The sequence below is a fragment of the Nymphaea colorata genome, chromosome 8, assembly GCF_008831285.2.
Source record: "Nymphaea colorata isolate Beijing-Zhang1983 chromosome 8, ASM883128v2, whole genome shotgun sequence".
In the NCBI taxonomy this organism is placed as follows: Eukaryota; Viridiplantae; Streptophyta; class Magnoliopsida; order Nymphaeales; family Nymphaeaceae; genus Nymphaea; species Nymphaea colorata.
In genome coordinates this window covers 12597961-12623591 of record NC_045145.1, presented here as the reverse complement: position 1 = coordinate 12623591, position 25631 = coordinate 12597961, and the positions used below count along the sequence as shown (strand labels likewise).

The following is a 25631-nucleotide window of genomic DNA, read 5'->3' as shown; positions in this document are numbered from 1 at the left end:
GAAGATAAGACTAGTGAAACAAAGTCTGACACGTTATGGATCACCACGTAAAATCAAGAGTTTGATCAAACTAACCAAGAAAGAAAGCTGAAGATTGAGCAAATGAAACAGGAGAATCTATGTGTTCGGGGGTCCACATTAATATTGTTTTGTCGGAGTCTTGGAGTAGGCAATTTGTTATTGACATTTGGTTAATGTCCTAGACGGGGCAAATTTGCATTTTCAAAATTAAATAAAAAATTTGTGGAGAGATTCAGAGGAATTTTAATGGATGGTGCACTAAATCATGCCTTCGATAAAATTCAAATTAATGGCATGAGGATATATATATATATATATATATATATATATATATATATATATATATATATATAGGGAGAGAGAGAGAGAGAGAGAGAGAGAGAGAGAGAGTTAGGATTTGAAGGCAATGGGTATTCCATGGGTTGCAGAATGATCTTGTTTCTCTCTCTCACAGACTGGACAGAGAGAAAGAAAAGCAGCATTTACAATATGAAGTAGTATTAAATAAAGAAAGGGAAGAAAGAAAGAGCGGGTTATTGTTAAAATGCATAGGAAGGAAGGAAGAAAGGATGACCACGTAATGCATTTCAACTCAGTGGCCAAGGCTGAAAATTGAGGAAGAGGAAGAGGACGGGTCAAACGCTCTTTCTAGTTGCATGTCTTATCCTCCAGACGTTTGCTTTGGGATTCCAACGTGCCAAATTAGCAATATAAATATGATCTCAGGCAGCTTTCTCAAGACCATCATTGGTCGTTGGCTGATATATTAATTCATTTCAACATTCTCCAGAAACAAAAGGCAAATAACCCCACCTTGCTTCTCCGTTCTGTCCTCCATAGATCCGATCCCTTCTCAATTCGCTGTCCTAATGGCTTCTTCCAATTCCTCAGTGACCGCTCTGGGCGGTTTCCATCCAGTCCAGGACGTGAAGAACAACAAGCATGTACAGGAGCTGGGCAAGTTTGCGGTGGCTGAATTCAACAAGAAGCACCATGAAGCAGCAGCCCTTGTGTTCGTAGAGGTGGTGGAGGCTCAGAGCCAGGTGGTGGCGGGAACCAACTACAGACTGCTTATCAAGGCCCTCAAAGCAGGGTATGTCAAGCACTACAAGGCTCTTGTGTATGAGAAGCCGTGGGAGAACGTCAAGACCCTGCCATCGTTTGAGCCGGTTTTTCCTTGATTAAGCAATGCTTGCTTTCTACTCCCATTCTGTTCATAGCTCATGATAAAGTTCTATGGAACTCTCCTAGAACCCCTTGTTCTCTGTTTCTCTGTTCGTCTAAGTTCTGTTTCTAGTCACAATCCATTCTTTGGTGATCATGTAATAAAGCCGTTCGGCATTGTATAATTGATGTCCTGAAAGTGTTGTTTGTAGTTGTTCAAATTAATTAAATTCTGTTGTGTTTATGTCATGGATCATATAAAAATTTAAGTAATGACATCCCATCGGAATTGGATTTAAATAAATTTTGATCGGATTGAGATTCTAAATATCCTATATCCAATATCGATGCAGTTTAACATACTGTAATGTGGTTTAGATTCAATTTAAAAATCGGATTCTAACTGGGTTTGGATCATGAATTCAGATTCGGATATGGTATAAATTTTTCTTCATTTATGTCTAAATCCAGATATGTGAATATCAAAAGAAACAAATATTGAAAAGGTTATATTTGATTCAAATCCAATTGATTGGCATTCCTAACACTGATCCAAGTGTCCTCTAAAATGGAGCTAATCTTGTAAGCATTGATACAATTCCGCCTCTCTATGGATGAATATCAGATCGGATTGAGATTTAATAAATGACATCCAATCAGATTCAAATTCGGTTTATGGTAAATATCTGACTGGATTCAAATTCCTATATCTAATCTAATAATGTTGAAAGTCAATTTTAACATGTAATAATTTGGTTCGGATTTCAGTGTTTTGGCTGTGAAATTAAACACTCGGATTCGGATGGGGTTTAGGTTGTGTATTTGAAAATCAGATTCAACTGTGGCATACACTTCAGTGCATTCAACTTTGAATCTTGATATGTGAATATTCGATAAATCAGATAGGGTTAAAAGGTACATCTGTCCCATTTGAATCATATCCTTTGCCACTTCCAATGTAAGCTTATCGAAGGCCATCTTGGAAGAAAAACAAAGCAGTTTTCCATGCGAACCTGTTAGTTGCTGTTGGCCCTCATAGTACTGGATCGAGGCAGCATAAAGCCTATATGTATATATATATAAGTGGGAGAGAAAAGTGTTCATTTACTCTCTAGAAGTGGGCATGACCAAAGCCAGACTTTTTCTACACTCCTCTCAATGGTTATACAGCCTTTGCTCTATTTCAAGCCACTACTTTCTGTCGGTGAGCGATAGATTAACAACTCATGGACGGTAAAAATTACTGAAGGGCCCCCATTCCCGCTTGCTTTTGGGGTCCTTGACAGTGTTGGCATCAATGATAACAACAATGTACCCTTTAATTTAGGTACAACATCTATCACTTAAGATGTAGAAGATGTAGAAGTATAATGCCCACGGAAACGAACTAGAAATCTGCTTCTTTACAAAAACCATAGTCCGACCAGCTAGCTTTTCAGGATGTTTGTTACTTGTTTCTTCAGCTTCATATACCAAGATCCAGCAATTTCTGGATACTTGCCTTGTGGTGAGATTTGGCCTTGTTAGAAACCAAACTTTCTCTTATCCTGTACCTAGAATCAACCCAAGAGGCCCAATCTTTTTATTACAATATGGGAACCATGTCTAAAACGGAATACTTCTATGTGCTTGTCGGGCTCTCCTACAAGCCCTTCTTTGGGTTGGCTTCAGATCTTAGATCCGAAGTTTTCCAATTTAACAAATTAAGGATTTCAGTAACATGGATTTCAATCCATGAATTTAAGACCAGATGGAAGATGATCTGATCTGAATTTGAAATCTTGGATCACCGTCAAACAAACACAGCCTCGTTGTCGTGTGACCTTTGACCAAAAGGTGAAAGGGCAGAATGATCATTTCACGAAACGAACCTTACAAAATTTGCATTAAGCCATACCAGCAATAAAATTCCATTATGTAACTTTATTACCAGCAATAAAATTTCACCTAAACACCTAAATAGGTAGAAATTTAATGCTAGGAGAAATTTTTTGTCTCTTAACTTTTTCGGTGCCCAAAACAAAAGTTCCATGAAATCAAACAAATGGGGTAAAGGAAAGGTGGATAAAAAAATACACCCAAGAAAGTATCCAATACTAAATGCATAGTAGCTTTAAGCTCAAGTATTTAGTTCCATGTATTCAAAAGGACTACGCGCATGTTTAACTCTCACAAAATTCGCAATTCTGCACATTTGTGATGTACAGAGAAAGTCTAAAAATTTCCACTTTCACAACATGGGCATTATTATTCATGAGCACTTAAATGTAAGCCAAGCAGTTTACAACTTGTCCAAGTTGGCACTTCCAGGAATGTCTCCCAACAACAGTGTGACCATTAAAACAATCACACGTCCAGTTTCCAACTGGAAGAAGACTAAATGGATTTAAATCTGCTGGATGCCGGATGTTGCCGAAAAAAAAAAATCTACAGCCAAAAGTACCATAAGCTCGTTGTTAATAGAACCATAAATTGTTGCTGCACCATATTACAGTAGTTGTTTGCAGCAACATCTTTAACTATCCAGTGACATATATATTTAAATAATGTATCAGCACATTCTTATCAATGTGAACCTGTTGGTTGCTGTTGGCCCTCATAGTACTGGATGGAGTCTGCATAAAGCCTATACACACACACACACACACACACACACACACAGATATATATATATATATTACCAAGCAATATATCATTTTTTGGTACTCTAACCTTATGGATTGGATCTCATTAAGAGTGGTTTGATGAGCAATAAGCATTAAGGTTGTCATTTTTTACTTTTAAAATGTTTTTTAATAATAAAAAATTGAACGGCAATTGATCTAATATGGTCAATCATGTTTGATTGAACTCGAGCCTCCTTCTGCTTCTCGTCTTAGAGAACCAGTATGAAAACCTTCCACCAAAGGTAATTAAACTTGTCCATTGACAGTGTGCAGGTCCCGAATAATATTTTTCAGAATTTTTATATATGCCAAGCTGAAAATTTTTAGAAATATAAGTAGTTTATTTAAAAAAAAAATGTGAGGGGGGCCATGGCCCCTGCCAACCCTCCCTTCCTTCCAACCTTGATTTTGTGGTGCTACACTCTCAAATCAAGTCATCCCTCATATGGGGTAGTGGCATAAATCACACTTTTTGCCATGTTCTTTGATATGGGTTCTATACCATATGATTGCAATGACTACACACACCGAATTAAGAAAAAGATACATCTAATGAGAGCAAACTGCAATCAACAAAGGAGAGTTTGTTTTTTGCCGATAACATCACAATAACAGCTCGACTCTATGTCATATAATTGTTGCCAGCAGAGGCTGAGGTAGGAATTTTTGTTAGCACAAAAACACAAATTTTATATATAGGTTAAACTAAATTTTTTAAAATTAATAAGTAAAATTTTGATTTTTTTAATCCATGGCCACTGCCAGCCTCTTACCTCCGCCCCTGTTCGCGAGTAAGAACTTACGAAACTAACATAATTCATGGTTGCCCGAATTTCTAAGAAAGTAGGAGTTTGAGAAGTCTGCAACAACAGTGAAATTGAATGAAAGATCAATTCATAGCATTGGTTGATGATGTGGGATTGGCAATAGGCCCTTGAGATGTCAATGTAACAAGAGCTAGCTATGGCACTGTGTTTAACTTCCCCAAAACAATGGAGAGGTTTGATATGGTGATGAATACAGTGAAAGGAACAAGGCACTGTCACACAGGGTAGAGTACAATAGAGTAGATGAAAACAGAACAAAAAAATGGGATATTGAAATCAGCGGAAGCCAGTAAACATTATGGTTGTGTTTGTTTCACCATGGATGTAAACATAATGGTTGTGTTTGTTTCACCATGGATCTTGATCTGAGTTCAGAGGATTTCAGATCCATGGACTTAAGGTTGGAGATTCTTTCATCTAACCTTAAACCCATTGTTTTTAACATGTAGCATAATCCATTTGTCTAAACTGAGCTTCTCCCAAAACACACCTATTTAGGCCTCCTTGAAACTGAATTATGAGGCTATCAAACACAACCTATAAGTTGTGGCTTCACCATAAATCATTGGTAACGCTTTGTTGCATGATGTTTCTACTAACATATATATATATATATATATATATATATATATATATATATATAGGTAGAGAGAGAGAGAGGAAAACAAGTAGCTACCAAACTTTCCTCTTGAAGACCTAAACAATTTTTTTATCTTTTTAGGAGACATTTTGGCCTAATAAAAAATAGTTGTGTTTCACATTTGTCTCTTAATCTCCACTATCTGATCGTTTTGGAACTGATGGCTTATATGATTCACTTAAAAACCTGGTATACATGGGTCAAGTTAATGTTTGGATTTGTGTGTCCCTTGAAAAGGTAAGTCTGGAGTGGGGCATTTGAGATTTTGGCTGGATGATTTTCCCATGCCCACTGGCTCGTGAGCTGTGATAGAGCATCTTCAGAGTAGGCCAAAGTGAACTGTTGAACTTTAAAATGCATAATAATGACAGAATGGCCACTGTTATATATAAAAATGGATTTCTAAATGAAAACAGCAGAAGTTGCGGCACTTATGAGCAGTTTGGCAACAGTAACACTTTGTTACTGTCCTATGGACTTACTTAAAAAATGCAACAGATACATGGAACACTATAACAAGTGTTTTATGAATCTACTCTATTCTTTGAATTAGATTAAGTGTTATTGTTGCCTAGCAACCTCTTAGTGACTTGGCTGTTTCAATGATTTCGATGAATTGGTTTATGAGTAGGCTAAACCATTAAAAAGTTTTTTCACAAATACAAAATTGAATTATATAATTAAATTTAGTTAAACATAGTTTTGAAAATGTCATATGAAACTTTTGAATCAGCAAGCTGGATCAAACTGGTTTGCCGCCAGCTCAGTTTTGCTTAGGTCAATTATAACATTCAAAATAACTATGCTTCCTCATTCAGCCGATTCCAAAAGAAAGGGAATTGGACACCACTTAATGTTCCGATTCTTTTACTAAGCTCATTCATCGAGATGGCCATGTACCCCACACGTTTTCAAGCAAGTGACCATCAGGATATGTTTGGCAACACTAACACAGTGTTACTATGTCATGAATTTGTCTCATAAAATAATGCACATCCATGGCACGAGATAACACACACACTGTTCCACGAAACTGCCTTATTTTGTATGTCAAATTCATTGGACAGTATATTGTCGCAATCTGCCTCTAAGCTGCACGCCATATATTTTTGGATGTTAAAATAATTAAAATATGTTGCTAAAAATAAACTTTAACAATGAGGGCATTAGCAACAATTTAATTTGTAGTCATCGTTTATTGTATTTTTAAAGAGCCTGACAACCAGCAAATTCTAGTTTTCATATTCTTATATAGAAGACTTTTATGTTGTACGATAAACTTTAAAATTTGTCCAAAAATATCATGAATAATTTAAACTGTGGCTAATATTTATGTAACATCCATCTATGATTTGGTTACCTCAGTAGCTGGATGACTATTTTTAATTTTATGTTACTAAAATTTTATTTATGACAGCCAGTTGCTTAGCCACAGAATGTACTTTTTACAACAGTTTTAGTGACCAAAATTTAAAAAAAATAAACATCTAGTTGATTATAGAAGTAGCTGGCTGATTTCAATTTTCCTACGTTCTACGCTATACCCTCATCATACCTCGTATAAAGAAATCTGGTTGTCTGATTTCCTTACATCAGGCAGCCTATTGTTTTAAACCATTTAAAAAGACAAACAAGGTGGTCGAACTATCTCCCTTTCCTACATAGACTGCATCCCTCACTGATAGGGGCTGGCCTGTCCCCTTCCATTCACTAGCAGGGTGCTAGAATGGGGAGACCAAAGTCTTCTCCTTCCTGCAAAAGGTGTGTAGCAATGTCAATTTCTTTTTGGTGTGAAATTCATCACCTCCTGTTTGTGGCATCAGTAATGCCTGCAGCCCCTGCTGAGTTTCACCACCACGGCAGAAGGGAGGCAACAATCTCACACTGCATTAACTTTTTTTTTAAAAGAAAAAAACAAGTGAAGCACCCAACCGAAAAGATCAAAACTAAGCCAACTTTATGCTTCGAAAGACATTTTTTTGGATGTCAGTAAAACTTTAACCGATGTTCAACAAATAGAAAAACCTGGCAAGGAGATTGGGGAACCAACTTTTTTATTTTTTAGTCACCCAAAAACGATGTGAACACCTGCACTCATTGAAAAAACTCGGTAACTGCCAATGGGAAGAAGAGGGAAGAGAAAAGAAAAAAGAGAAGAAGAAGAATGAGAAGAAGGGTTTGGGCGGAGTTAACAAGTCATATGAAGCCTTTACTGACGTGTGAGAGACTTCTGTAAAGGCCGCACTTAAAAACATCAGTAAAATCAGTGTGGTATTTTACTGACGTCCAGAGCGTGTCTATGAAACAGCCATTAGCGACGTCCGAACATAACACGTCGATAATAGTAGGGTGATACCGACATGCAGGGCAGACACCTAGTAATTTTTCACCAGGAGAAGTTACACCCACGCGAGCATGATCACACATCAGTAAAACTAGTTTCTTTTTATCGACGTCTGCAAAATGAACGTCGGTACAAGTAATTTTTACCAACGTTCAATGCTGGACGTCGGTAAAAGTTCCCTTTTTAGCAACGTTAAAATGGACGACGAAAATGCCACACGTTGGTGAAGGCTATTTTTCACCGACATTTTTCTCTGAACATTGCTATGAATCTTCACTAACATTTATCGATGTTGGTATTGACCCATGTGTCGGTGAATCCATCTTTTATGTATTGTGGTTTCAAGATCCTTTTCTATATTCTTGTTAATTTTGAGTGATAAAATGGTAACTTATTGAGGTGATGAAATTCTACTCGGTAGCAGCTATTTCACCTTTTATGAAATTTTGAGCCAGCGTTAGAAACATGTTTTTATTTTTTAAATCAATAAATTATAGTAGTGACAAAAAGCACTGGATTATTATAGTAATACTAGTAAAAAATTCCACTAACATTAAACGCCAACACCAGGGATGCAAGATTCCCTATAAAGTTTAATGCAAGAATTGCATCATTTGTGGCCTTGTCAGCTAAAAAGGTCACTAAAATATGTAATTGATGCATAAAAGTATGGGGGAAGTTTGAGTTCAATTTTGATGGGTTGTTGTCATGTTGTTCTTTATCAATTGTTATTTTGTTGGAGTGTAAGGAAATGTGTTGAATTGATTCCCAATCTGGCTTTGCATTATATAGAAAATTAATTCAATCTTTTAATTGATTTCTCCAACTAATCTCAAAGGGTTGTCCAGTTTCTTTTTATCGACGTATGCAAAGTGAATGCTGGTACAATTTACTTTCTACCGACATTCAGTGATGGATGTCAGTAAAATTTTCTTCTTTAGCGACATTTGTAAAACGGATGTCTACTAAAAAAAACTGGACGTTGATAATGCCACGCATCTGTGAAGGCTGATTTTCACCAACATTTTTGTCTAAATATCGATAAAAATGAATCTTCACCAACATTTGCCACTGGATGTCGGTATCAATGTCAGTTTTCCCCATGCATCGATGAATCCATCTTTTCCTGTAGTGTGGTTTCAAGATCCTTTTCTATTTTCATGTTAATGTTGTCTTCGCAAGTTTGTTCTAACTAGAACAGGGTAATCTTGCATAGCCAAGAAGAACGAGGTAATTCTATATCATGCAATCACATGCTTTAAGACCTTGTTGTCTTTGATTTGGTATTTAAAATATTTGCGATCAAATAGTATTTGAGTATGCTTTGCATTTGTGACTTGTTTTTTTCTGTTGAATAAGAACACAAACTTTATATATTTGCATTGTTAAAATTAGTTTGTAATGTCAGCACAAAGTTAACTTCGGATGTCCTTTATTTTTATGTTTCTTCGTGCATTGGTGAACATTGACCATGTGAAGTCAACTTACCCAATTCACTAGCCCACCGTTTGCATTAGTTCTTGTAGTGAATTTTCAAGTAGTCCTCCTTGGACTGCTGGACTATGACCCCATATGCTTATTTTGCAGCCTTTGGCATTCATTTTCTTTCTATGTAGCCCACCATTTTCTTGACCTAAACATGCAACTTTTGCAGAACTTGGCAAACTCGACCTCCGAACTGGCTTCTTCACTTTGAGACAAATTAAAGTAGCCACATTGAACTTCGATGCTGTTGACATATGGAACTTTTCTTTATAAAATATTTACGGTAGTTAGTTTGTCATTGCTGTGGATGTGTATGGTGCAATGTTTAGATATTAACTATTTCATATTTTTGTGTATTGAATAAGTTTTTGTTCCTAGTGATACAAGAAGGATGTATGTGAAACCAACTAAATAGGCTACTGAGTGAGGCCTAGTTTGTGGATGGTACCCACGTTTCTTTGAGAAGCCTTCCTTCAGTTAATTATGATTTTGAGTCAAGCAAACCCCCTCCCACTAAAAACTGTTTTTTAGAGGGTCAAGTTGTTTTTACATGTATATTGTATAATTCCCATTTTAACCATATGTAGTTAACAAACCAACAAGAAAATCTTGAGAATTAGAGTTATCTTCTCAGCTGTTTTATTACATTTTTTTCTACTTATATTTTATATTTGGCAAAGCTTTCCTGAAAAATCTTGAAAATTGCATGTACATACTGATGTATGTGACTCCATGCTCGTGCAAACCTATAAGTAGCAGCTCTTACACGAGTTTGCTGAACGTTTAGAGAGAATTGTGACAAAGATAGGTTGTTTACATATTTTCACCTGCTATGCCTGTGCATCTCATTGCAATGTAGCTTCCTTGCTAACTCTTCTTTCTTTTCCTCGCATATTGTGCAGAACCTGAACACTATAAGCTGGTTGCTGAGGCAAAGTTCCCAGTAATTTTATATTTCAGTCCACATTCAAATTCATTTGTTGATATGTACAGTATACTATAAAATATATACTTCATACATGTATTGTATATATGTTAACATATATCTATATACATATATTAACATATCACATACTATATAAGTATACACATATCACATATATAATAGATATATTTATTATATTCCACTTATATGTATATACCATTATATTATAGTATAATATAATAGTACATATGTACATACATATATAGTTTCAAATGTTATACATATTATGCATATACATACATATATATGTAATATGTTTATATATATGTTTATACATATATGTGTATATGTATATATGATGTCATACATTAATATGATTACACTTGTATATATCCATAGTATGTAACTATGTTATATAGTATGCATCTATGTCACACACACACACACACACACACACACACACACACACACACATATATATATATATATATACACACACACATTGTTTGTTATATATGTAATTTTATTTATGTATAGTTTTAAATTTTTTATCAAGCTTACCTTAAACTCATCAAAATTCAAGGTCTTATTAAAAAGAGTAAATGGGGGGGGGGGGGAGGAGAGAGAGAGAGAGGAAGGAAAAAAAGAAGAGGAAAAGATAGGAGAAGGACAAATAAGAAAAAAACAAGAGAAAAGAATAACAGATGCCGCCAGGAGCATCCCATTAGGTTTGATCGAGTTGAGTGACGTGCAGGCCGCACCCGCATTGGTGCCGGTGCGCCACCATAGTTCGTGCACCCATGTGACTTACTTTATAACATGTTATATTACATATGCAATACATAATTTATTATATATGTATATATATATTACGTAACATATATAATACACACACACACACACACACACACACACACATATATATTTATGTATATATATATATATATATAATAAATTTATGTATATATTACATATATGTAATACAAGTAATATATTGTGTATATAATGTGTACATATAGTTGTATGTATATGATATTATAGTATATGACATAAATAGTATAGAGTTATATGTATATGTACATATAACTATTATAGTTTTATATATGTATATTACATAAATATTATATATAATTGTATATAATGTATATATGATATCAGAGATGTAGTATATTACTATGTAACGTATATGTAAATGTATAATATATATATAATACATAAAATATATGATGTATATGATATATGTGTATTTATAATATCTGTATACATTAACATATAACATGTAGGTAACTATGTGATTTATACGTACTATGTATGACATATACTATATATTCATGCAGAACAAACATACATGCTAAACATGATAAGAGTGGTAACTGAGCATTCTTAGTGTCCCTCAAGGCCAGCACACTCAATGTGACAACACCTGAGTTTGGAAACTGGTCCCAAGCAGGAGTAGCAGAATTACGAACGACGCTTGGACATTGGAAAGCCAAAAGTAAGGTGCTTTTGAAGTGTCTTGAGAGCACTATTTAAAGAAAGAAGCCAGCTTCCCTTGTGACCAGAACTGTGCTTCCCATTCAGGCAACTGATGCAACCTTCTTTTTTCAGTAAAATCTAGACTCCTAATGTAATCAAACCCTATTTTATAAATCTTTGCCCAAGCTTAAAACTTAATTATGCAAAAAGTTTGGAGTTTGAAACTTTAAAGTTTGATCATTGTTTATAAGTTATATTTTTTGCTGGCTAGTTGTTTCTTAACTTGCTACTTTGGCTCTCGTTTGCTTCGTGATATACTTTTGGGTCACTTACAGTTCATTTATTGGTTTCTACTTCCGAAAATTTGTAGGGGTCTCTCTACTCGCTCTCGATTCCATACTAACCCTGGTCCCAAGAACAGAGGCAAATGTGAATAAGTGCTTGGTGTTTTAACTAACTGGAAATAATTATGCTTTAGATAATTTATTCCTTATCGTCTTATTATGATGTTATCTGTTTTTGGGAAACAAGGAAGATTGATATTGCTAGACAATGACTATTTTTTGTTTTCTTTTGATAATTGCAGAAAGTTATGGACAATTTTGATGACTTTGGCACCAATTTGTATACAGCGCCTGACACTTCCTGCTTGGGCACAGGCTTGATGAAAACGAGCTAAAATGCAGAGATAATGAAGAGACAGACAATGCAGCTCAAAGGTTGATGATTTTAATTGTTAATATGTTCATCGATTGGTTTCTCATTTTGCATTCCTCTAGCACATGCCAATTTAGTGCTTCTATTAGAAATATATGCACATGAATAAGCATTTTATGCTTAAGTTGGTCATAAAGAACTGTTTTTTCTTCTTGTGTTATGTTAATTTCTTTTTTTCCCAAACTAATTACTTATTTACTCTCTAGTCTCTGCTTTCAAATGACATCATTCTGGTGTATCTTGCAAGCAGGACATGTTCAGCGATTCATGTAAATTTGAAGTTCATTTCCTTCTTGTCTGCAATCTCCATTATGTTATTGTGTATTTCCCACATTAACTTACGACAGTCTTGTTCTTACTTGGTTTTTCTCTACTCCAACTTGGCTGCCTATTAAGTACATGATGTGCATCCAGCATTCTAGCCATATATTGGTGCTGTTTATAATGTTAAATTAATCAGTGGTGATCACAATGCCTCTCTGACAAGATAATACTGTGATTTGTTAGTGAGCTAAGAACAAGTTGGCTTTGTTTGATTTAAGTGGTTTTTTTATTAATAAATATTGCTACTATTATTGCTGTTATCACATTTATTCAGCAATTTGACATGATTTTGAGCCGTTCAAGAATGACCCTGGCTGGAATTATACTTTATTTCATGGTACTGAAATCCATGGATCCAAATCAATCCTCTTTCAATCAATATAGATCACATGTCCTTTTTGTTTTTAATTATTTTCAATATTCTGATTTTTTGTTTTTTCTCTTTTACCTTTTTATCATAAACAATACAATTTTTAACTTTCTCTGATTCACAAATGATTCCTATTTTTGTTTCAGCTAATCGTTTGAATCTTTTGCTGACTAATTAGATTTAGGAATAAATTTTAGCATCACTTCTTTTATTGACAACAATTTTTGTTCCTCGTTGACTGTTTCTTAATTCTTCTGTCTTCTTTTATGCTATTTTATTGAACTCTTTTCTTGTGTCTTGCTTCAAAATCTTTTCGAAGCCTTTCTTAAGGTGCCAGGACCTTAAAGCAGGTGAGCTCATTGACGTTTCTTCTGAACGAGTGTGACTTTTGTTGTTTAAATATCTCAAGAGCATTTGATATATGTTTATTGTTGCTATTCCTTTTTCTCTTTTTATCATTAGACAAAATCATGTTCTGAAAGAGTGTGCTATGGAAAGGAAAGTGTAGTGCAAGCAGATCTAGGTCTTGTGCCAAAAGATGCAAAGCTTGATAAGTATGCTCTCAGCTGTATATTTATGTTTCTTCTTGTTTATCTGGTCACCTCAAGAAAGTCATTTTTCAGCTATCATCTCTGTTATCAAATTTCGGGAATCAAATGCATCAGGTTTGTATTCCGAGTTCTACATGTGCCACTTGGGAGAACGATGATTGTGAAAACCGGTTTTCTGTAATCTTTTTCCATTTTGCTTATTGTGGGTTGTAGATTCTGCATTGGAGAAATTGAAGATAGTGCCATCGACATGGAATAATAGGTCAAAGAAAAGGATGCCTTGTCGAACCAGATGACGGTGGCCAATGTGCAATGTAACAACCCGACCCACTCCCGGGCTGGGGCACCTGGTGCAGCAGATCCCAACCTGCCCCCTAGCAGTTTTGACTCCAGCCTGAAAAAGGCTAGGAACCATGACAATCTTCTTATCAATGGCCTCCCTTTATAAGCCCTTGAAGATTCCTCACAATGTTTGATATGGGACTAAACTTCTGGGGTGTTACAATCCACCTCCCTTAAGGCACACGCGTCCGCGCGTGTGGGACCCCAGGTCCGAGTGTTGAAACCGGCTCTGATACCACTGTAACAACCCAACCCACTCCCGGGCTCGGGCCCCTGGTTCGGCGGATCCCGACCCGCCCCCTAGCAATTTTGGCTCCAACCTGAAAAAGGCTAGGAACCAGGACAATCTTCTTATCAATGGCCTCCTTTTATAAGCCCTTGAAGATTCCTCACAATCTTCGATACAGGACTAAACTTCTGGGTTGTTACACGCAATGGGGGGTCAGGGTGCACAATGCCACTAGGGAGAGTACCCAGACCAGGAGGCTGCAATTGCCATGCGGCCAGCATTGGAGAGAACTGAACCTTCGGCAGAACTTGGTGGCAATGACGCAGTGGACTCTCTGGCACACGCTCAAAGCATGAAGGTGCCAGGACAAAGGAGGAGAACTAGACTCACGCCTGGCAGGACACTGCCCTGACTTTCAAGCTAGAATGGGAAAAGAGAACCTAGGTTGGTCTCTTCAAGCAAAAAATGCAGTTGATGTTGCCCATGCTATCCAGGGCCAGCGACTGCATACCAACCAAGGAGGGCATTCTGCCACCAGTGGACCCAAGGAATGCCCTCAACCAGTGATTACAACACTTGTCTCCTAAGGAAAGGCAAGTACGTTTCAAGCACGGCCAGTGCGTCACGTGTAGAGCCAAATGGGGGCGACTACATGAGTGCAAGCAGCCAACAACCTGCTAGAAGAAGCTGAACCAGTGGCTCTTCCAGAGCTGCCAAAGGAGAGGGCAGAGGTGTGATTGTTACCTCTTCCGTCGCACAAGCAGCCTGTTAAAGGCAAACTGTGGGCAGCCCACACTCTCTATCTCTATTTTGTGCCTGGCTGTGAGGACAACGCCTACCAAGGAGACCCCAGCAACTGCAGTGAATGTAAAAGGATATGTCGGCACTGCTGGAGCAATTTGGCTCATTGAGGGTGGGTCTGCTCAAGCAGGGGGCTCAAATGGGGGTCAACACAGGAGGGCCCTTCGGCGCTGCCTACAAACATTAGGAAAATAGGGTGTAGGGTCGACAGCTCCATGCAAGCCTGTTTATTTTTGTTGGATGGGGACCAGGCATTGAACTTGACACTTGACAGTCGTCGGCTAAAGCGATTCAGCAAGGATTCCTCCGACCTCCTTGAAAGAATAAGTAGGATCCTTGAGGAGGGTGGTGAAAGGGTGACCATATACGACTTGGGAACCAATGGCCCCATCATGAATTCCTTGAGTTTTGAGAGAACCACCTCATACCAAGGTAAGGGGGCAACCAGTGTGAGGTGAACAGATGGGCCAAGACTACTGAGCTGGCCAAAGAGTATGACTAGCCCACAACTTAACATACCACATCAATTCGGGTCAAGTAAGGGGAAGAGAAACAATTTAGATTTCAGCATATGCTGCCACCAAATTCTACCGGATCCACTGGAGTGCATCATGGGCTAAAATTTATCACTATTACTATATGTTGATGATATCATTCTTACAGGAAATTCACATTCATTTATAATGTCATTCCTCGTCACCGTCAAACAACAATTTGCTATGAATGATCTGGGTGATCTGAATTACTTCTTGGGAATTCAAGTTGCAAGAACTTCCAATGGCTTGTTTATGAATCAGTCTAGATATGCTCAAGGCATTATTTCTAGAGCACAAATGCAACAATGTAAAATAGTGAGCGCACCTATTACTATTGGTTCCAAATCTCCTGAGGAAATTGATCCTCCTTATTCCAATGCTACTACATATTAAAGCCTTGTAGGTGCACTTCAATACTTGACCCTTACACGGCCAGATCTCTCCTATACAGTAAATTTTGCATGTCAATTCTTGCATGCCCCAACGATGAAGCATTTTCAAATCTAGAAACGCTTTATACGATATGTTTGAGGCTCGTCTCAATAAATCCCAAGATTTGACTCTCCGAGCGTACTTTGATGTAGACTGGGTGGGCTGTCCAGATACACGCCGATTGACTTCAGGATACTGCACATTTATTTCTTGGTTCAAATTGAATATCTAGGAGCTCTAAGAAACAACCGACTATTGCTTGCTCGTCCTGTGAAGCTGAATACCGGGCCCTCGTCGGAGCTGCTGCTGAAATTAAATGGCTTACCTTTATTTTACAAGATCTCGGTGTCTACCTCTCCAAAGCTCCAATTCTATTGAGTGACAACATTTCGGCACTACGTACCACTATGAAAACAGTCTTTCATTCACATATGAAACATTTTGGAACTCGATTATCATTTTGTTCGTGAACAAGTTGCACTGGGAAATATGAATACTCAGTTCGTCACAACCAAAGGTCAGCTTGCAGATCTTTTTACCAAACCATTGTCTCAGCAACGATTCAACATCTTGGCTTACATATGCAACCTTCCCTTCGGTTGAGGGGGACGATAACACACCAGCTCACTCCAGAAAATCAGGTGCGTCTTCAACGGTTCATAACTCCAGGAGATCAGGCGTGGATCATAACTGCAGGAAATCAGGCATAACTAATATGGCAGAAAATCAAATCAGCCACAAGAGTCAAGAAACTAAAACACATCTTGATAAGGCTCGAGCAATAAATCAGAATTCCAGAAAATTAAGAGCAAAGCCAATCGGACAAGCAACAAAAATGCCTCTTCACAATGATGAAAGATTTCGGGAGAATGCCAGTTTCTCATATTCAAAACCAAAGGAGAAATTCAAGCAAACAGGTTGTACGCCCATGGAAACTGATTCAAATTCGAACCAGACATAGCAATGTATAAATACTGTGCTAAGGGAACCAGATCATCATGAAATTGATGACTGAGTTGTGGAGTAGGAATTTTTCTTCCGAACCACATTGATTTCTTTTGTTCATCATCTTCATCCTTCTTTCTCTTTTACAGGTTTACAATTAAGTTGATGCCAAAGTACTCGACAATGTTAGAGCGGCAGAATGCAGCATTTTCAAAGATCAGAAAGCAGAATCCTGCGAACTACATAAGGAGTCAAGAAGAGCAATCTTGCTCTCTGTCTACCTCTCGGGTAACACGTCTATTTTATTTTTCTTTAGTCCATGAATTGATGAAGTTTCTTCAAGAATTCGTGTGGCATCTTTGGACTTTCCTTGGCATATTTATGAATGCAGGAAAATTGGTCTCATTTCATACCCTCTTGTTGGGTTTTCCTAGGGTAAAAAGGCATGTCCTGGAGAGTTCCATTTGTTTGTTAGGAAATGGAATTATTTCCTGTTGCGACATGAAGAATTAAGAGTTTTCAGTGGAAAGGTAAGCTACTTAAATGTGTTTGCCAAGTGTAGTTTCCTGAAAGACGATTTCAGTTTTGATATTTGAGTTATTTCTTTTTGTATAAAAAGTTTGTCCATTGTACAGCTGTGCCAAACACTTGAATGGAGCTGCAACCATGGGAAGATTGTCTTTTATGGTTATGGTATATTAAAGGTAAAATACTTAGTCATCAGTGTTTAACCACCGATCATATTCTCATGTGCAACTGATTTATTAGCAAGTAGCTTATGATGCAGAATGTTTACAAGTGGTTGTTTACTGTTTAAGCGATTGTGCTTTCAATGGCCAAAGACTAAAATATCACCTCTTCTTTTCTCTTTGACTTTCTCTCTCACTTTTATCTTGGAAAAATCAAATGGTCATGTGCCTACCAATTTCTCTCTTTCTAAATCAGCATTTTTTTCATTTTTTTCCAAGATATCAGGCTATTTTCCATTTTTTTTAACGACCAAAGACTAAAACATCACCTTTTTCTCTCTTTGAATTTCTCTCAAACTTTTATCCTGGAAAAATCAAATGGTCAAGTACGTACCAATTTCACTCACTCACTCTCTCTCTCTCTCTCTCTCTCTCTCTATATATATATATATATATATATATATATATATATATATGGAAAAAGCAGAGAGGGAAAAAGAGAATGAATCTCAAGTTCTTTTAATACGAAAATTTGATTGTATTCATCTTTCATCTCAGCATCCTAATTTCTAAATCATAATTAAACAAAGAGAGAAAAAGGATGGTATACCAATAAGAACAACTTATGAGAATTAGTGGAAGAGTGGCCCACTCCTGGTTTTTATTCATTTGGGTTTTTTTCTAAAAGCAGCCACATAGATGTGTTTGAGATGTTTTAAGAAAATGTTGAGTGTTTAGTTGTATAAATTAATTTATAACTTGAAAAGGCTACATATTTTTTTATTCTTATAAATCTTGATCTATTGCATTGGACGTTGGTGATTTCTTTATCTTGTAAAATTGGAAATTCCAGACTTCGAGTGCTTATTTTACTCACTAAATAAATGGCCCTATTTTTGCGATATAGAAGAATTTTGACAAAATATAACTATAAATTTTTTAAAATAAAGCAAATACCTGTTAAGTAGTCAGTGGGCAAAAGAAGGGTTTCCATTAAGAAATTGAAAATGTGAAGGCACTTTTCAAAATTACAACAAGTTATCAATGATGATGTGAAAATTTTCTATAATAACCCCGCCAACCGCTAAGGTTCTCTAAAAAATTTGCTGCCAAAAGCAAGAAGCCGGGAAGAGAGAGAGAGAGAGCATCAGAGCACTGACATGTAGACCTGGGCGGCGGGCCGAGCCGTCAACTACACCCTTTGGATTTTTTTGTTCCTTCTCATTCTCATTTCTTGGACATGAAATTTTTTTTTCCAACTTTGTCTGTTTTGGTGTGTAACTCTGGGATTTCTGGTTGGATTGTTGGTTTCAGTGATAGAGTTGCTGGAAGATCGTTTAGTGTGTGATGCATTAGAATTTTCAAATTCTCCTTTGGATTCACACTCTTGAATTCGTTGATGTTGTCTGTTTTGGTTATAGCTTTGTGTGTTGTTTGTGCCATCTTCCATGGATTGATCACTCAATCTCTAGTTCAATATATCTGCAACTTTCCTCTCTCTCTCTCTCTCTCTGAAATTTCTCCCAGCTCACCTTGATGATTATTTAGTGCCTTATCTCACTTTACAAATAACTTAGTGGGCAAGAATGTGAAAATTACAAAATGCCAAGAAAGCAACATTTTTAGATAGATGAAGGCAGAAACCTGGGAAATACTTAAGGAGTCAAGAAGAGCAGTCTTGCTCCCCATCTTACTCAATGTAAACCTTCTCTATGTTTACTTTTCTTTAGTTCTTGTCATAATTGAAGTTTTTTCAAGAATTCGTATGGCATCTGTGGGTTTTCCTTGGCATTTTATGAACTTTATAAAATTTGCCTAATTGCTAACCCTCTTTTTGGTTTTCCTTAGTGTAAAAAAGGGTGTTTAGGACATTTATTTGTTATGAAATAGAATTAATTCTTGTTGAGACATGTATTTGCTGAAATGCCGGTTCCTGAATTCATTTTGATATTTGAGTTATTACTTTACTATAAAACCTGTTTCAATCGTACAACTGTGGCAAATAATTGAATATTGAGCTGCAATCAAGGGTAAACTGTTCTTTATGGTTATGGTATGTTAAATGCAAATACTTGGTCACCAGTGTTTAAACAAACACAATGTTCTCTTGTGGAAAATGATTTATTATCTAATAGCTTATGATGCGGACACTTTGTTTTTGTTGTCATCATTTTCAACGAATATGTGAGCAATACCATTTTATGATGGCATTGCAAGTGGGTGTTTACTGTTTTGGCAAATATAACTATAATGTTTTTTCAAAATAAAGTAAGTACCTGTTATGCACATAACAACTTTTGATCCTACCATGACTCACATCGATTAGGACCATCTAATATCACAATAGGCCAGTACTCTTTGTAGTTGAAAGGTTAACTTCTTTCTTGAAATGGTTGATCCCTCCCTGCAATTGTTGAGGATGCAAAAACCATTTTGAATTCTAATTAGATTGTTACTTTCTTGTTTCTATTATGGAATCAAGAGCACAATTTTTACCACATCTACGTCTTGATACGACATTCCAACAACCAAATAGATACACCCTTTGCCTGACCAAAGAAAAAACCATTGTTCAAGGCATCTTATGGGGGTTTTCCTTTTCACATATGAGGGACTCTGGTCATTTCACATTTACAACATCAGTTCCCACTTACTCCCCTGCCCTTTCCTAGCCACTCTTCTTCTTGGACCTCTCTTCCCCGCCCCATCTGGTGGGCACCATGGCCAGCTGCTCCTCCCATCGGCCGGAGTCGTACTTGCTCCACTGATCGACCATGCGCTAAGTTGGAACAACCAAGTTCGCCATCAACTTAAGGGCCAGTCAAAATAGTTTGCCAAAAAAATGGTACCGAATTGGTCAATCTCCCTGAGAATTGAAAAGGAATGAATATTAAAAGTAATTGGAAAATGATAATATAAAACAATAATTGCACTATTTAGAATGAAGTAATTTTCATCTCAGATGTACATATATATTTTTTCTATTTTGTAATTTTTTTAATTAAGACAAGTGTGTTCCTCCTAGATGCAGCCACAATCATTAATTTTGGTCTTCTTATTTTCAATCATTGCTTAGTACTAAATTGTAGCATCAAAATGACAAATGAGGGGCTTGGCCCGGCCCAGTTAAATTTTAATAAAAAAAGAAATAAGAAAAATATTATATATATCCATTTATTTATTTAAAATTAATTAAAAATTGTCGAGCGTGGCCAAGCCGGGTGCCCACTTCTATCTAGACATAATGTGTGTGCCCTTACTGCATTTTACTTCTTGATTTTGTTACATTACCTGGCGGTTGATTTCTATAATAAGTCTATGTTGTTATCCCCGCCTGTTTGATTGTCACAACGAGATTGGATGTTTTTGAAGCCGACGCGGTGTCAAAACAATAATTTGATCAAGACAGTATGTTACTATGTTCTCCCTTTTTCAGTACCATAAGGAAAGCTTGAATTTTGGACGACAAAGCCTTGCTTCGAATTGCTTTTGGTGATTTTTCAGATACTGCCTATTGAAAAGTGAGCTTATTTTTATTGAAAATAAATGTTATAAACCTTATACTTTAATACAAGAATATGTTGTTATAGCCGCAAAGTCATCTGCAAATATGATTGAACAAACCAGCAGACTTCATATATACATCATCCATCCTCTACATATATGACAATAAAACAAACCTCATTTAAGGCTGGATTTTACTCTGAACGTCTCATACTAACGTCAGAGCCTGGCAAGAAGTTGAAATATGTTTATATCGATCATTGATCATTTGGCAATTTGCTCGGTATTTTAAGGGAAGCATGAATGAATATAAGTCATCACACACTCAAAACATTTTCCCAAGATACTGACCAAAAGTCTGCGATATTCTCGTGTCCCTCCTCTCCAAGAGAATAGCAAGAGGGACAGTGTGGCCTCCTCCCTCCTCTCGCTTCCGACCTCTTCTTCTTGTCTCTTTCTTGTCACGCTTCTGACCGCTCGCCATTCTTGCTCAGCCTCTGATCGCTCGCCATTGGCATTGTCTCCTCTCTTGCTGTGTTTGTCTGAAGGGAGAGAGACCTGCTTCTCTCTGTCGATTTTTCTGCTCCAAGTCGCTTGGATGTCCACAGAGACACAGGCACGCTTTCTCAACAATGGTGTCTCTTCAAAGCATCATTTTACGGGGGTCCCATTGGACCAATCCGTAACGTGTCTGAACCGCAAGAGGGAAGCGTTCTGTGTCCCAACCACAGAATCGGAACAAACTCCGTGTCCGAACCACGGTTGATCTATTTCACTTATTATCGGCGCTTCCATGGCATTCTCTTATTGTTTCAGCTCCGCCTCGATCGTCCGATTCCAGTGCTGCAAACTCTCTGCTCAATACCACATGATGTAAGAGTGCTTTAATAGAGGTGGAAAATTTATGAGGATCTATCCCTACTCACCTTTGGTATTCTAAGTTCGTGTTCATCCACCGTGGTCATTCGCTAAGGAGGTCATTCGTCTTCATTCTTCTCTTTGTGCACTATGGTAGGAACCAGTATAAGTCTTATATATTTATTTTTATGCATTCATCGACCGTGGTCATTCGCTAAGGAGGTCATTCGTCTTCATTCTTCTCTTTGTGCACTATGGTAGGAACCAGTATAAGTCTTATATATTTATTTTTATGCTTGAACATGTGCATTTGAAGGCTATTATTACTTCAAAACTCCAACAATTGGTATTAAAGACAGTTCTATACTCCTGTGTATCATGTACTGTTTGTTTGTTATTGAAAGAGAGGAGGGCAGATTGTCACTGGCCATTTTGAATCTCTCTCGCTCTCGCGCTCTTGCACACTCTCTGTCTTTGCATTCCCTCTCTCTCTTATAACTACTCTTTTCTATTTTAAAAATAAAATAAGAAGGGGTTGCTAGCGATGGGCTCAGTCCCATCCACCGGCAGCATCCAGCAAACCCCTCTTTAGGTATAATAGAAAGAGACATAGATGGAAGGCCATTGAGCCCTCCCTGAGGCAAATCAAAGGAGCACGGAAGCCCTTCTCTCTATCACCGATGGAATCCACCGACGAAAAAGGAGGGCATGGGCCACCAAGCGGCATGCCTTTTTCTTTTCCCGTCAATAGCAGTGCCTCCTTCTGGACAAGAGGAAGAGAAGCAGATGAGGAACACATACCCAGGAAGCCTCGTGTCTCTTTGCCTTGCAGCAGCACCAGCAGAACAGACCCCGTCAGGGGCCTGGACCGTTGTGAAAAAGACGACAAAATGGAGAAGGGGAGGGCTTTTGCCCACCCTTCCGACAGCGTAGGGGGAGTAAAGTTTATTGTTATGCCGTGGTTTATCACCAAAGTGAGGCCGCAATGACCTCTCACACTTGCTTAGGAAAAAAAAATATAAAGGGCCGTATTATTATATTTGTTATTTCATTGTATTGATCAAGCATGAATGGTCACGTATATCTTTTGTCACTTCCATTGCCTAATTTTGTTATTTTTTATGGCACAAGTAATATTCTCATTTTTGATGCATCTAATTCTACTATTGAAAAGAAAATGTATTGTTGACATTAGGATATACGGATCTATACCTAACACTTCATGTGAATGAGTCTGCCCTTTTAACTAATAAAAAGACAACACATGAGAAAGCAATCTTTGAAAAGTGTGAGCGATCTAATCGCCTTCGCGTGCTGCTTCTGTAGTTTAGAATTGCTAACTCCTTTGGTCCTCTTAGTCCACTTGATTCTATCATTTCCACCTGCTGAATAAGGTTCTTTCAACATCTCTTACAACATGCATAATGATGGATAGACATTCAATGATTTGACGTCCAAGTGTGTTGAGGAAGAAGAGAGATTGAAGAGTGAGAATGTGGATAGTGCACATGTGGCTTCTCATAAAAGTCAACATAAAATTGGACCAAAGAAGAATGTCATAAAGAAAAAGGCTAAAAAGTCCGCTACATGAACATCTAACCAATCTACTATCAAGCCTCAAAAAGATGGCTCTTCTATGAAGTGTTTCTTCGGTAAGAAGAAATGACATAAAAAGACAAATTGTGAAAAGTATGTGAACTGTTGGCTAGGAAAGATAATTTATCATTAATTTCTCATGAATGTAACTTGATTAATATTCCAGTTAATAATTGGTGGGTTAATTCGGGTGACATTGTGTATATTGCCGATACCTTACAGGTTTTTATGAACAAAAGTGAGCCAATGGAACGTAAGAGAAGTACTTTCTTTGAAAACAAATGCATTCACATGTCAAGGCCACTGGGACTTGAAGGTGATGCTAGAGAGTGGTCCTGTTTTAAACTTAAGTGGATACATTTTATGTATCATCTTATAACCGAAACCTTGTTTCTATTTTTTGACTAGATAAACTTGGATACTGTTTTAATTTGAAAATTCAAAATTATTTATTTAGAAAGATTCAATCTGGATTGGTTATACATGTTTGACTGATTAACTACGATCCATGAGTCTCTATCTTGTGGCAATATATCAATTGGTAATAAATATGGCATGTTGAATGAAATTCTATATGTTTTGGCACTATTGCTTAGGACATATTAAGTATAAGCAGAGTAACACATACAAGAAATGTTCTAAAATGAGCAACAAGTAGAAATTATTCATACAGATGTATGCAGACCGTTTGCCCTATGTTATATGGGCGAAAGGTATTTTGTCACTTTTATTGACTATTACTGCTAATTTATCACTACCTTTTATTTGAGAAATTGGAAGTCTATTAAGCTTTGAAAGACTTTAAGAATGAGGACGAAAAACAAAATGAAGAAGTAATGCAAGTGTCTGATCAGATAGAGGTGGTGAGTACTATGGATGTTTTACTGTGATGGGGTAACAGGAGGGACCTTTAGCATGTTTTCTCAAGGAAGAAGGCATTGTACCTTAGTACACTATGTCTGCTAGTGCATATTAGAATGGTACAACTGAAAGAAGAAATGATATGCTTAAAGAAATGGTTCATCATATGTTGAATTATTCACCACTCTTTATTGGGTTGTGGAGTGAGGCTTTTAAGGATAGCTACACACAATTTGAATAATGTACCTGCTAAAGTTGATTCTAAAACTCCTTATAGTTACTGGCAGGCAGAAAGCCTCCACTATTATATATGCACATTTGAAGTTATCCAGCAGGAGCCAAATTATATAACCCTCACATAAAGGCTTTTGACCCTATAACAATTAGTAGCTTCTTCATTGGTTATCCAAAAAGGTCAAAAACTTACATATTTTATTGTTCATGTCATTGACAATAAGATTTGTTATTCATCTAGATTATGTGGTACACTTATAGGAGCCCAATGATTTCATAGATGATGATGATCCAATCACCTTTATGGAAACTATTGAGAGTATGGTCTCAAAAATGTCAATGGCTGATATATATAAAAATGTATCTCTGGGTTTTTGATGTGGCAACATGCAGGATTGATTATGGAATTCTGCCCATAAGGCGAAGATTTTTGTGGAGACATCTCAAAGATAAAAATTAAGGATGTAGAAGATATAGTTATCAGAATCATTCACAGACACCAAAACTGAGGACATTTTTCCTTTCTTGACTAAAATTAATTTTAAGACTGCTACTTGGATAAAAATAAAACAAAAGAATTGGTCAACATGTAAAAGTAGGCCAAAGAATGAGCAGACATGTAAAACTAATCCGAAGGTGGATATTAAAACCACCCAAAAAGAGAATATAAGTTTGTAGATCATTGTATGAAAGCTGGGAACATCCTGAATGGTGACATTGAGTTCCTTTTCTTTTTGTTGGCAATGTTGTGCTTCGATTGAACGTGCCATGATTTATTGATATATATATGCACATTTTGATAGAGGGAAAATGTAATGGTGAAAGCAACAAAATATGTTACTTTTCAGGGTTGATTTCATCTTTCCAACAATGTCTTTCCTCCTTAAACAAAAATGTGGCTGCATTTTCCCCAAGTGCAATGACTTGTAAGGAATGGATCTCACGAGACATATCTTTGATTCATTGGAACTGGAACTTGCTCGATGAGAGGTGCACATCCTTATCTATACTGGTGATTTAGTGGCTGGTATATGGGTCCTACAGCGGTGATTTCGTCGCCGCTAAATCCATGTATACCAGTGATGTTTAACATT

General features: G+C 36.9%; 1 protein-coding gene across 1 annotated transcript; it reads left to right on the top strand.

The window, feature by feature from the left end:
• Window positions 1-890: 890 nt before the first annotated feature.
• On the top strand, window positions 891-15340 carry LOC116259532 (cysteine proteinase inhibitor 3-like). The gene is made up of 3 exons (XM_031637393.1): window positions 891-1190; window positions 14317-14439; window positions 15134-15340. Exons 1-3 carry the CDS (start codon window positions 891-893, stop codon window positions 15338-15340), a joined length of 630 nt encoding a protein of 209 aa, XP_031493253.1.
• The last annotated feature ends 10291 nt before the right edge of the window (window positions 15341-25631 follow it).